The following is a 12,877-nucleotide window of genomic DNA, read 5'->3' as shown; positions in this document are numbered from 1 at the left end:
TCTTGTGTGATAACTTTTTGCACGCCCTCTGAAAATTGAAATAGTATGATACATCTCTCTCAACCTTTTCTATTCTGTCGTTTGCAATTTAGAGAAACTAATGGCTTTGTCAAACATGACCTCGCTTGCAGAAGTTTCTATCAAGGGTTGGTTCAAACTATTGATGTGTGTACTATGTGTACCATGCCTCAGATATAAAATAGTTTACTTCTTGAAAACACGAAATCAGCTAATGAATTGGAGGGAGCTTCACTGTGTAATGCATCTCACACATTCCACTGTGAGGCAAAAAATGTGAAATTACTCAGAAAATAACCCCTACATAAACAGAGCAAAGGAAACAAGAACTGCAGTTAACTTTTCCCAAATGAAGCAAGGTCACCTTGCAGAAAAATGCAGAGAGTGGAGGATAATGACTTAAAAGTTATGTGCATAAAATCAGTTGAGTGGTGCAGAAAGTATACTTGATTGACAGAGGAACTACCTAATCATTTCCACTCTTGCATTATCACTTAAACAATGGTAACAATTTAAATTTTGACATGCAAGAGTATGTTCTTTTTGTGGCAAGACAACAATTGTCAGTGCAGAAGTAAATTGGCCCACTAATGTGGAATCACTTTAAGGGAGGGTCTCTAAGGAATATTTGTGTGAAATAAAAAAATGCCCACTAAAATATTAAACATGTGTGAAAATTATGTATTTCAACAAACAATTGGTTGGACCACTGCCTCTATTTTTGAATACTATGTTTGTTGAACACTTTCTCAAATATAATTTAAATTTGGGCAATGCTTTCATCCCTAATTTGTTTTTGGAGGTACTTCTCAAGGTATTCTCATTTGTCAGAATCACTTAAAGCCACTTCAGTGTTCCAAGAAACACACATCAAAGTTGCTGGTGAACGCAGCAGGCCAGGCAGCATCTCTAGGAAGAGGTACAGTCGACAATTTGGGCCAGAACTAACACATAGTTAACACTAATCCTTAGTGTTCCAAGAATTGTGTTTGAGAGATTATCTGTGATTCAGTTGTTTTCACCGACTGTATGATGTTTACTGATGTTTTGGGTTAAAGTTTATGACCATTGGGCTTGGTGTCCTCACTGCTGTTGGCACTGCCATTTCTGTTCTTGTTAGTACCTGTCATTATGTTTTGCCTTGATTATGTGTAGCTAGGTCAATGGAATGGAATTTGTCCCTGTCCCCATCTGATTTGTTTATGTTAGGATTGTTTATTCTGGAAGGAAGGTGACTGGGTAATACTCATTTATGTAGAGCAGCACCCAACACAAAGTGCTGGAGAAACTCAGCAAGTCAGGTAGCATCTATGAAGGGGAACAAATAGTCAAAGTTTTGCACCAAGTCACTTCATCAGGTCTGGAGTCCTGATAGCTCTGATTACTCTAGAACAGGGCTGAGATGGAATTACAGAACTATATAGGTCCTTTGTCCCAACTTATCCATGCTGAGCAGGATGGCTAATTGAGATGGTCTCATTTGCTTGCATTTGGTCCATACACCTCTAAACTCTTCCCTTCCATTTCACTGTTCAAATATCTTTAGCATTATATATTTCCAAATCTGCTTTATGCTGAAAATTAGAAGGTGCATCTCCTGGGAGGGAGGGTTGTCAAGCCATTCCCTAGAAACACCCCCACACCAAAATCCAACCCTAGTCCCAATCGTGAAAATGCAATGCAATACTGAAAGCCACCTGTGTTTTTAGGATTATTTTTGTTTTTATTTATTTTATTTTATTTCTTCTTCTTCTGGCTATCCATCCCATAAGATGATGATGGTTCCTTTCAGTCAGTTAGTGGAGTGGTACCCCACTCCTCAGAAAGGAACAGCGTGTGTGTGAGTGGATTTTGGGTGAGTAGGTGGTTGCACAGGTCCAGACCCACCCTCTCGACATCCCCTGCTAGATCCAGCGGCATGGTGGGCTCCAAGACGGCTGGGGGAAGTTCTGTTGCAGTGAATGGCCAGACCAAGCTTCGATGCAAGGGATGTCCTTTCCGCGTTTCATGGCACATGTTTGCTAGATGGCCGTTGGCCCTACGAGAGGGTTCATCCACCCTTTGACAGGTCTTGTTTTTCATCCTGCAGGGTGTCTAGCCACCCTCCCCACCAGGCAAGCCTGGTGGGGGAGCTGGTTTAGATGCCGACCACCCAACCATGTGACGGGTAGTACTGGTTTACATGGTACCAGTAGCACTCAGGCGAGTGACCTGACCTGCTATTATCTATTATACTACTATTTTATTTAGTGATGCAACATAATAACAGACCTTCCAGCCCAATGAGCCCATGCATTTGCACCCGTAAGACCAGTTAACCTACTAATAGGTATATCTTTGGAATGTGGGAGGAAATTGGAGCACCCTGAGGAAACACATGCAGTCACAGAGAGAATGTGCAAACTCCTTGCAGACAATGGTGGAAATGAACCCAGCTTGTTGGTGCTATAATAGTGTTAAGCTAATGTTACGGTGGCAGGCTTTGCTTTGAGATTTACAGGCATTTACCTATGGTGTTAAGGGAAAATCTGAAACATTGGATTACATACAATGTTGGGAAATGATGACTGCTGCTGTGCTGTCTTCCCTTCCCATATTATCAGAATCAGAAATAGAATCAGACTTGGGTTTATTGTCGCTGACATATGTCACGTAATTTGTTGTTTTGTGGTAGTAGTACAGTACAATACATAAAATACACTATAAATTTATATATATATATATTTACACACACACACACACACACACACACACACACACACACACACACACACACACACACATACTGTGTGTGTGTGTATATATATATCTGTGTACAGTGGATTCCAGTTAACTGGGCCATCAGATAATCAGGCAAAGCTTAGCGGGACAATACTTAAAGAAAAAAAATTGAGAAAATAGCTGGAATTCCCTTCATTTATTTAGGACACTATGCTGCTTAATTGGGGCAGCAGACTACCTCCGAATATTTTTTTTACAGGCGTCAGTCATGTGCTTGGAGTGAACAGTTTTTTTCTTGCGTGTTTGTGTTCAAAAGGCAGTGATTTTTGTCCTTAATACTTGGTAAGTAATAAACAGTAAGACAATTCAGACAACAGGAATTCTGCAGATGCTGGAAATTCAAGCAACACACATAAAAGTTGCTGGTGAACGCAGCAGGCCAGGCAGCATCTCTAGGAAGAGGTGCAGTCGACGTTTCAGGCCGAGACCCTTCGTCAGGATACTTCGATGCTGCCTGGCCTGCTGCATTCACCAGCAACTTTTATGTGTGTTGTAAGACAATTCAGACTATTTTGCTCACTGTTCAAGCATTCAGGCTTGGAGATGCAAGAAATAACCACGAATGAAAATGAAATAATTTCACTACTTCAACAAGTTAGGAACTACGAAGAATTTGAAGGTATCGACAATCATCTTGAATGTCACAAATAAAATGAATATTTGGAGGATGCAATCATTGAAAGCACTGTTAGAAGCCAGTCTGTCATCTGCACTAGGTGTTTACACTGATTTTGTTCACTTACAGTCAATCAAAAGAACACAATGACATACATTCAGTGAATTCCTCCATCGATTACTAATAGGAACTAATGCACAGTTTTACATTACTGTAGTAATTGTGGTAGTGTTCTTATTTATTTGGTATTTCATTTAAATACATAATTTGTTACTCATTTAAAAAGTAATTTGTCTTTTTTATACCTGTTTAACTATTTCCATGAAACTTTGGCTAATTGGGGCAGCTGCTTCACTGGGCCAAAATAAACTCGTCCCAAACCGGAATCCACTGTATATAACTGTATATTTATATGTATATAAATAATAAGTGCTGTTCATTGGATTCATTGTCTGTTCAGAAATCTGAGGACAGAGGGGAAGAAGCTGTTCCTAAAATGTTGAGTGTGTGTCTTCAGGCTCCTGTACCTCCTGTCTGATGGTGGTACTGAGGAGAGGGCATGTCCTGTGCGATGGTGGTCTTTAATGATGGATGCTGTATTTTTGAGGCATCGCCTTTTGAAGATGTGCTCGATGCTGGGAGGCTAGTGCCCATGATGGAGCTTGGCCGAGCTTACAACCACTGCAGTTTTTACCGATCCTGTGCATTGGCCCCTCCATACCAGATGATGACATAACCAGTTATTACAAAAGAGAAGTGGGGTACAGTAGTCACCCTACCACAAGATTCAGTATCAGTGCTTCCTAATTTTGATCCCTCTCTCTACCTCCTCCACTCCCCACTATCACAACCTCTAACCCCAACCCTAGTAAATATCCCCCACCCCTTCCCCAACACACCTTCAGCCTGCTTGTTGCTTCATTGGCAAAAGAAAGCAGGAAATAATCTCGCAATCTTTCAGGGCCGGGTTCTCATTGAAAGCAGGAGACGAGCTTGCTGCAAGATTTTTTTTCCCCCTTGAAGCACTTCTGAAAATTAGGCCCATCATTTTAACAATTTGACACTACTTTCAGATCTTTTCTTCATTAATTAAATTAACATTGAATGCCACCAGCTATATGAACAGTACTCTCTTTCATCTTCATTATAACTACCTGCCCAGGCTTCTTGCTGTGAATTGTGGAGTTCAATCTGCTTGCCAGTACAGTGCAGTGAGTTCCCACCGAACGTGGTAGACAGGAGAAAGCCTTTCAACCTCCACACCCGGCACTCCTAAATTGGAAAAAAAAGGACCCAGTCTATAAGGTTTGGAGGTCATTCATTTCAAATCTATGATAAAAGCTGCAGAAAAAAAACTCTTGTAGGATCTATACATATCCTTCCTTTCATACAAATGTACCACAGGAGACAGAAGCAACAATTTCCATTACATATTAAACTCATACATTAAACAAAAAAAGATAAAAGCAAATATATTCAGGGATGTCTGTTGCATTTGAGTAGTTGCAGAAGGCTATTCAGGACCGAATAAGTGGAAATTAATTGGAACACAGAAGAAATAGGAACAGAATGGGAAATTTAGTATAATTATAAAGAAATACAGACAAATAAGTTATTCTTGAAAGACCTGGAATAAGGCAATTCACATTTATAGCCATAATATGAAATTAGTAAGGGCCTAAACCCCCTTTAGCCTCCAAGTCACTTTTTGTCACCTAATTACTAAATGGAACAGCTTTATTATGTAGGCCATTAAAAATAATGTGTTTTGATAGTTATGCTTTTTTTTCTTTGTGTTCCTGAGGATTTGCTAGGAATTGCCTTTTTTATTGGGTAGGCTATAAAACATTAATGCTGTGCAAATATTCCCTTTTATAATTTATAGTGCGCTTTAGAATTTGAACGATTCCCAACTTTAAAGGGACCGTGTGTTTTCTTTTATCAGTTGGTGTCGTTATTGCAGGGGGTGGGCAGGTTTGGATTCTCCCCCTTCTCAGCCTCACCCCCCACCCCCAAGCCGGAGTCGCACCGCTTGGGTCGACCGGTGGCAGCGTGGAGCTTCCACCGCATCCGCTCTTCTGCAATGAGACATGGAGCTGATGCAGAAAGTCACAGCGTCCTCAGAATGCACCAACGTGTCTAGGAAAGTGGGGACAGGATCCACACCAAGCAGAAAAATGTCATGGTCCCAGTGTTTGTGGGAGAGGAGAGTCTGAGTTTCCCGAAGAATCTGTATCTCATGAACAAGTCCTGGGAGGCACTTAGCTAAGTTTAGATACCCAAACTAGCTTGCTTCTGGTAGTCACCATTCTGTCAGTTAGATCACATGAAGCTCTCTGCTGTTTGTTGTATAGACTTGACCAAGTGTAAGACCAATAGATATGGGAGCAGAATTAGGCCATTCAGCCCATTGAGTCTGCCCTGCCATTTGATCATGGCAGATTTTTTTCCTTCTCGTTCCCATTGTCCAGTCTTCTCCTTGTATCCTTTGACACCCTTACTCATTAAGAACCTATCAACCTCAACTTTAAATATACTCAATGACTTGGCCTCAATAGCTGTCTGTAGCAATGAATTCCATAGACTGTCCACCCTCTGGGTAACTAAATTCCTCCTTATCTCTGTTCCAAAGAGGTGTCCTTCTATTTTGAGGCTGTGCCTCCTGGTCCTAGACTTTTCCACTATTGGAAACATCTTCTCCATGGCTGCTCTATCTACGCCTTTCAATATTCAGTAGATTTCAATAAGTTCTGCCCTCATCTTTCTGAATTCCAACAAGTACAGGCCCAGAGCCATCAAACATTGATACTGCAGCTGATGAATCATTCAGCCACATTGTGAACTTAAAGGCAATTATCACTGAGTTTATATATACTGTATTTGAACTGTATTCTCCACACAATTAGGAACAAAACTCCTTTAACGTACACAACTCTCATTGATCAGGCAGGTGTGGGATTATTCCAGGAGCTCAGATCACAAATCCTAGAGGTGCAATGATCCTCCAGCCACCTAGACAAATGTCAGATTACATGAGTTATATAGGAGACACAGCACAAGGCTAGGCTGTTGTGCCTAGCTGGTTTAAGTAAGTGTTATGCATCTCAGCTCCCTTCAGAGAACACAATCAGCATGCCTCCTCTGACTGCTCACCCAGCTTCCATTTATTCTGTTGGTGCTTCTTGTTCACGCGGTCACTAGTGATAGCTCGTTTCACGTACCTTTTGGATCTGAATTGTGGTCACAGTGCTGGCAGCACCAAGGCATTCTATGTCCCGCGGTTTATCTGATTGGTAAGAGCATTAAGGAGAGAAAAAGCAATAGACCAATTTTGGCTCCAAGTTATTTGGATGGAAAGTTGAATGTTTGCAGAGAGTCATTCCTTTTATGCTATTTCTGTTCTAAGGGGACACGTGCAATCTGTGTATAAGTTCTTCTAAACCAACAGAGGAGATTTACCAGGAGGCTGCCTGGACTAGAGACGTGTCTTATGAAGATAGGTTGAGCAAGTGAGGGCTTTCCTCTCTGGAGTAAAGGAGGATGAGAGGCAAATTGAAAGAAGTGTACAAAATAATAGGAGCCATAGATGGAGTGGGCAGTCAAAGATGTTTCCCCAGGGCAGAAATGGCTAATATCAGAGGCGCATAATTTTAAAGTGATTCCTTTTCTCTTCATGGGGGGGGGGTGTCCACAGTAAGTTTTTACACTGAGAGTGCGTGGGTTGACAGAGCACCCTGCCAGAGGGTGGTGGTACAGGCAGATACATTAGGGACATCTAAGAAACTCTTAGATAGGCACACAAATGAAAGAAAAATGAAGGGCTATGCAGGAGAGAAGCACGGATTGATTGTAGAGTAGGTTAAAAGGTCGGCACAACATTGTGGACCAAAGGGCCTGAACTGTCAATTCCTCCTACAGAGCCCTTAACCCTCCATTTTTCTTACATCTATAAAATAACTCATATTATTTTTATGTTCCCCTCGGATCAGTGAATGGACGGCAAGAGCAGCATTCCCTGATATCCCATCTGTAATTTTTGCTGGGCTGTTGAACGAGGAGCTGCAGAGATATGAACACACTCTGATCCATAACACAAAACAGCTTCCCCTTTATTGACTCTGTTCGCACTTTCCGCTGCCTCAGGAAAGCAGTCAGCATAATCAAGGCCTACTTCCAGTCTGGTCATTCTCTCTTCTCCCTTTACCCGTTGCCAGAAGATACAAAAGGTGGAGGGTGTGTACCACCAGATTGAAGGACAGCAGAGATCCTACTGTTATCAGACTCCAATACACTAAGAGGTGAACTCTTGAATTCTCAGTCTATCTTGTTCTGGCCCTTACTTGATTTTCCTGCCTGCTCTGCACCTTCTCTGTAACTGCATTACTGTATTTTGCTGTCCTTTATAATATCTCAGTGCAATTCTTTGCCAAGGACTGCTGTGGAGGCTAGGTCACTGGCTCTATTTAAAGAAGAGGTTGATAGATTCTTGATTAGCAAGAGTGTCAAAGGTTACGAGGAGAAAGCAGAATGGTGTTGAGGGGTTAATAAATCAGCTATGATATAATGGCAGAGCAGACTCGATGGGCTGAATGGCTTAATTCTGCTCCTATGTCTTATGGTTTTATTGTTCTTATATATGGTATGATCTGTGTGGATGGCATATAAAACAAAAGCTTTTCACTCTACCTAATATACAAGTGATATTAGTAAACAAATATCAATGCCACTTTTGATCTTGTGACGGATGCGAGGGATGCTGATAAAGTGTGAATTGGGATGTGGGATTTAAATGGTAATGAACAATATCTGTAGCATTGGGTTTGTATTAGGTGAATACTAAAGAAATAGAAACATAGAACATAGAAAACCTACAGCACAATACAGGCCCTTCGGCCCACAAAGCTGTGCTGAACATGTTCTTGGTAAAATTTCAATTGGCAACAGAGGCCGCAGTGTAGCTGTGGCAGTATCTAGGTTTAACTGACAGAAAAGCTCCCAGTAACACCTACTGGTTAATGCTGGCTGGCATTGGAATCTCTGACGTTTTTGTCACTACACTCAATCAAGCAAGATTTTGCCTTAATTTTTACTGTGATACTCCGGAAAAAAAATTATTACGTTTCTTTCAAATTTATTTACTGGAAATTGGTGAGCCCTCAAAGCAATTCACCTTCTACTGCCAAAGAAATGGTAATGACAATAGATTAGGTCAGGATTAGTAATGATTAACAAAGGCGGATTATTGACTTGTTCTATAAGTACCAGCACTGTTTTTATAATTAGGTCCAGCGAAACTAACCCTGAGCTCCGGCAACTTATCAAATGACTCAAACTTGTTTCCCAAAATAACGAAAATATTTTTGTTTTCCCTTCCCTGCACACCCCCAACCCACTGCCCTAATCAGGATCACGATGAGAATAAAGCAGCCTCTCTGTTCCCTACACACAACTCATCTACCTCACCTCTGAAGACTGAAGAAGGGGCTCGACTGAGCAGTGAGTCAGGACCCGGGACGGCACTGGGTACCCCAGAGAGGCGTAAGGGCAGCCTGGCTGATGTGGTGGACACACTAAAGCAGAAGAAAATGGAGGAGCTGATCAAAAGTGAACCTGAAGGTAGGCAGAAGGGTTTTTCTTTCATTGGGCTGTTGGGAGGGAAACAGTTTATTAATAAATGGCAGCTTCTTTGCAAGTTTACCTATCCAAGGAAAACTTGAGGAGCGTTCTGTGGTAATTGTAGGTAATCACTGGTTTCTACCCTTCACCAGGTAGAGTAATAATTGGAATCACCTTTGTGCTTTTAGCCTCTAGCTGAAAACTGTTCAAATAAACCGTGCTCAGCGGGCAAACAGAAGTTGTATTTGATGCAGTGTACAGAATTGTACTGTGAAAGGAGGTGTTAATACCCAGATTTCTTCACAGAGTGTTCTCTTACTTTAGTTGCATGTGGGTTTGCAATGAATAAATGTGTTGCAAAGGATAAACGTGCTGTAGGTTATATGATCTGCCTTTGACGGATTGGGGTGAAGGCTCATTGTTTCCATTGCTCTTAGTGCACCGATGGAAACTGGACTGTGTTAAGTAATTATTGGTTCAAAACTAGCTATTTGAACTGGTTAATAGTCCCCACTCCGACCTGTTTTATTTGTTACCTTGGAGGGTCATTTTAACCTAACCTGTTCGGCAAGAAACTGATGGGATCAGGTCAAACCCTGGCTGAACCCAATCAATGGGAAGTAAAATTGAGCGTGTGTGAAACCGACCTTTGACCTGACCCAGGCAGTCTCTGATTGGCAGGTTAGGCTAAAATGACCCATGTTGTATTGTAGTTCGATTTGCCCAATTATCTTTGTGTGCTGGTCGATGAGGTGAGGGGAATTTGTTGGTGGCAAGATGGTGGGTTGTAGTTTTTTTGATATAACAAAATGTTTGTTTTTAAAGAGACTGTCAAACAGCAACAAAATGTCATCATTCAACTTATTTTAAAACTCCATATACTGGTGATTCCTGTTCCAAAGAACCTAAGGTTCCTTTATTTAAATCCAAGACAAGTTTACCATTTTCTGGCCCTCCTGTCCTGAGAGAGTTGATAGCACAATGAGTTATTCAGAGCATGATGTTTTCCCTGTGATAGTGAAATTCCTTCTAAAAGTTACAATTGAATTGGAGTCCTTTGTCATAGTCATAGTCATAGTCATACTTTATTAATCCCAGGGGAAATTTGTTTTTCGTTGCAGTTGCTCCATAAATAATAGATAGTAATAGAACCATAAATAGTTAAATAGTAATATGTAAATTATGCCAGTAAATTATGAAATAAGTCCAGGACTAACCTATTGGCTCAGGGTGTCTGACCCTCCAAGGGAGGAGTTGTAAAGTTTGATGGCCACAGGCAGGAATGACTTCCTATGGCGCTCAGTGCCGCATCTCAGTGGAATGAGTCTCTGGCTGAATGTACTCCTGTGCCCACCCAGTACATTATGTATTGGATGGGAGACATTGTCCGAGATGGCATGCAACTTGGACAGCATCCTCTTTTCAGACACGACCGTCAGAGAGTCCAGTTCCATCCCCACAACATCACTGGCCTTACGAATGAGTTTGTTGATTCTCTTGGTGTCTGCCACCCTCAGCCTGCTGCCCCAGCACACAACAGCAAACATGATAGCACTGGCCGCCACAGACTCGTAGAACATCCTCAGCATCGTCCGGCAGACGTTAAAGCAGATGTTTGCCTCTTTGGTCATTACAATCCCAGGGGAACTCTCTCCCAACAAAATATCTCCTCCTTTTGGTTCATTTGCTCATGTATATTAGATCTGTACTCTGACCTTCTTTCAATGGAAACAACTTCTCATTATTTACTTTATCAAAGCTCCTCTTGGTTTGGAGCATCTCAATTACATCTCCTAATCTCTTGCAACAAGAGCAGTTCATGCATCTCCACTCTCACCTCATGACTGAAGACTCTTCTCCCTCTTGACTTTCCCCCTTTCCTCGCTGATGGAATTTCCTCATGCTGTGGCCAGCATTTTCGGCATGTTCTCCAAAGTTTGAGGGAGAGAAAAGAATATTTGAAAACGTTTGTCGCAAGTGCTTTTCCACGAAGTATTTAATTGGTTCTCAAACAGTTTTGGAATATCCAAAGATCAAGAAATCAGCTATACCTAATGGAAAATAGGGAAGATCGTCCTTTTCCTAGGATGGCAATATCAAATATTAGAAGCCAAATCTCTAAGGTGAGTGAGAGGAAAGATTAAAAGAGATTTTTTACACAGCAGCCTGGAATGCGCTGTCAGGAGAGGTACTAGCAGCAGATACAATAGTTAAGAGGCATTTAGCCAGAGACATGACTAGGCAGGGAGTGAGGGATATAGACTATGTGCAGCCAGATGTGCTGGTTAAGTTGGACTTGTGGTTGGCAAAAACAAGGTGGGTCACAGTGCCTATTCCTGTGCTGTACTGTTCTATGTTCTAATAAATGTACTTGGCCTATATTAATGTCTCCAGTTACATCAAAAGCACATAATCAGACAAAAGTTAATAACAACCTAAAGTAGATGTTAGGACAAACTAGCTGAGGTGATGGTCTTGATCGTGGAGCCTAGTTGTGAAGGTTGATTTAAGGAAGATTTTGAAGGAGAAGAGAAAAAGGGGTAAAGTTTTTAGGAGGACTGATCTACACATTTCGAAGAGGAGGTAAATTAAAAAAAACTACAGCTGGTGGAAATCTAAAATAAAAAAAAGAAAATGCTGGAAATACTCATCTGGTTCAGACAAAGGGCCTTCAACCAGGAACGTTTGCTCTGGTTCACTTCCCACAGATGTGGCCAAGTCATTAGATATATTTAAAGCGGAGGTTGATAGGTTATTGATTAGTAAGGGTATCAAAGGTTACAGGAAGACGGTAGGAGAATGGTTTTGGGAGGGAAAATAAATCAGCCATGATGGAATGGTGGGGCAGACCTGATGGACCGAATGGCCTAATTCTGCTTCTGTGTCTTATGGTCTGACCTGCTGAGTGTTTCTTGTTTTTAGATAGGCCCAGCCACCAGTGGTGGAGCAAAGGGATGGGGGATACACTAAAGCAAGCAACGGAGGGCGAGGAGGTGCCAGGAAGAAAGCTAAGTGCAGCATGCGTCTTTACGGAGTATTTTAAAAGGCCCTGTGGTGCTTTAAAAGAGCCTCAATCTATGCAGTTTATATTTTCAGCAGCTTTGAGTGAAGCAGTTGGTTTGAGTCTCACTAATGGATTGAGCAACTCTGTGATGAAATTACCACCTCATAATACTGATAAAATCACTACTTAGCTTCATTGTATCTCATGTTTTCCAGGCCTTGTATTTTGCATATTTGTTACACATTCTGTTGTGTTATTACAGGGTTGGAGATTTTATCCTGCTCTTTTTTTTGTTTCTCTCTCACTCCTCAGTTAAATGCCCTTCACAGTGTATTTCTGTTTTGTGCAAGTTTGCCACAAATGATTACACAAATAACTGTTAATGTTTTCAGCATGTCATTCCACATTGAGAAGAACATGCAAACACTGAACAATATTGTATCTGTAGTGTGGAGCGGGCAAGCTCTTGAGACTGCATTAGTGAAGGCTGGAGATATATATTAACATTGATACAGGGGCCCACACATTATCGGTGCTGTTAAATGGACAAACAAAAAGCACCAAGCTTCTTAAATGAGAGTGAGCAAAGCTTACTGAGATGTACATTGCAGAAAATCTTTTATACCCCACAGTCATTGTTCTTTTATTTCCTGTAAGGCCATTAAATAGAATGGCAGGTTGTGATGAAAATTTAATTAAGGCATAGTTAAATCACAGTGAAGTGGTACATTTTGGCTCTTTTCCTTCATATGCGTTTTGAGAAGAATTAATAAGTTGAAAGCTAATGCACAGACTTGAAGAAACTGGGTAGACGCTGTGTGCCCTTGAATCTTGTGCGTCCT

General features: G+C 41.3%; 1 protein-coding gene across 4 annotated transcripts in view; it reads left to right on the top strand.

Moving 5' to 3' along the window:
* The window catches only part of sox5 (SRY-box transcription factor 5), a 394,349-nt gene that overhangs the window by 149,831 nt on the left and 231,641 nt on the right, over positions 1–12,877 (top strand). For all 4 annotated transcript variants that reach the window (XM_072241132.1, XM_072241133.1, XM_072241130.1 and 1 more), the window contains one exon: positions 8,821–9,031. In XM_072241132.1, coding sequence (XP_072097233.1) covers positions 8,821–9,031 — 211 coding nt within the window. The remainder of the gene's footprint in view (positions 1–8,820; positions 9,032–12,877) is intronic.

Source organism: Mobula birostris, chromosome 23 (genome assembly GCF_030028105.1).
Source record: "Mobula birostris isolate sMobBir1 chromosome 23, sMobBir1.hap1, whole genome shotgun sequence".
Taxonomy (NCBI): domain Eukaryota; kingdom Metazoa; phylum Chordata; class Chondrichthyes; order Myliobatiformes; family Myliobatidae; genus Mobula; species Mobula birostris.
The sequence above is the reverse complement of the archived record's forward strand: the minus strand, read 5'-3'. Positions and strand labels throughout refer to the sequence as shown.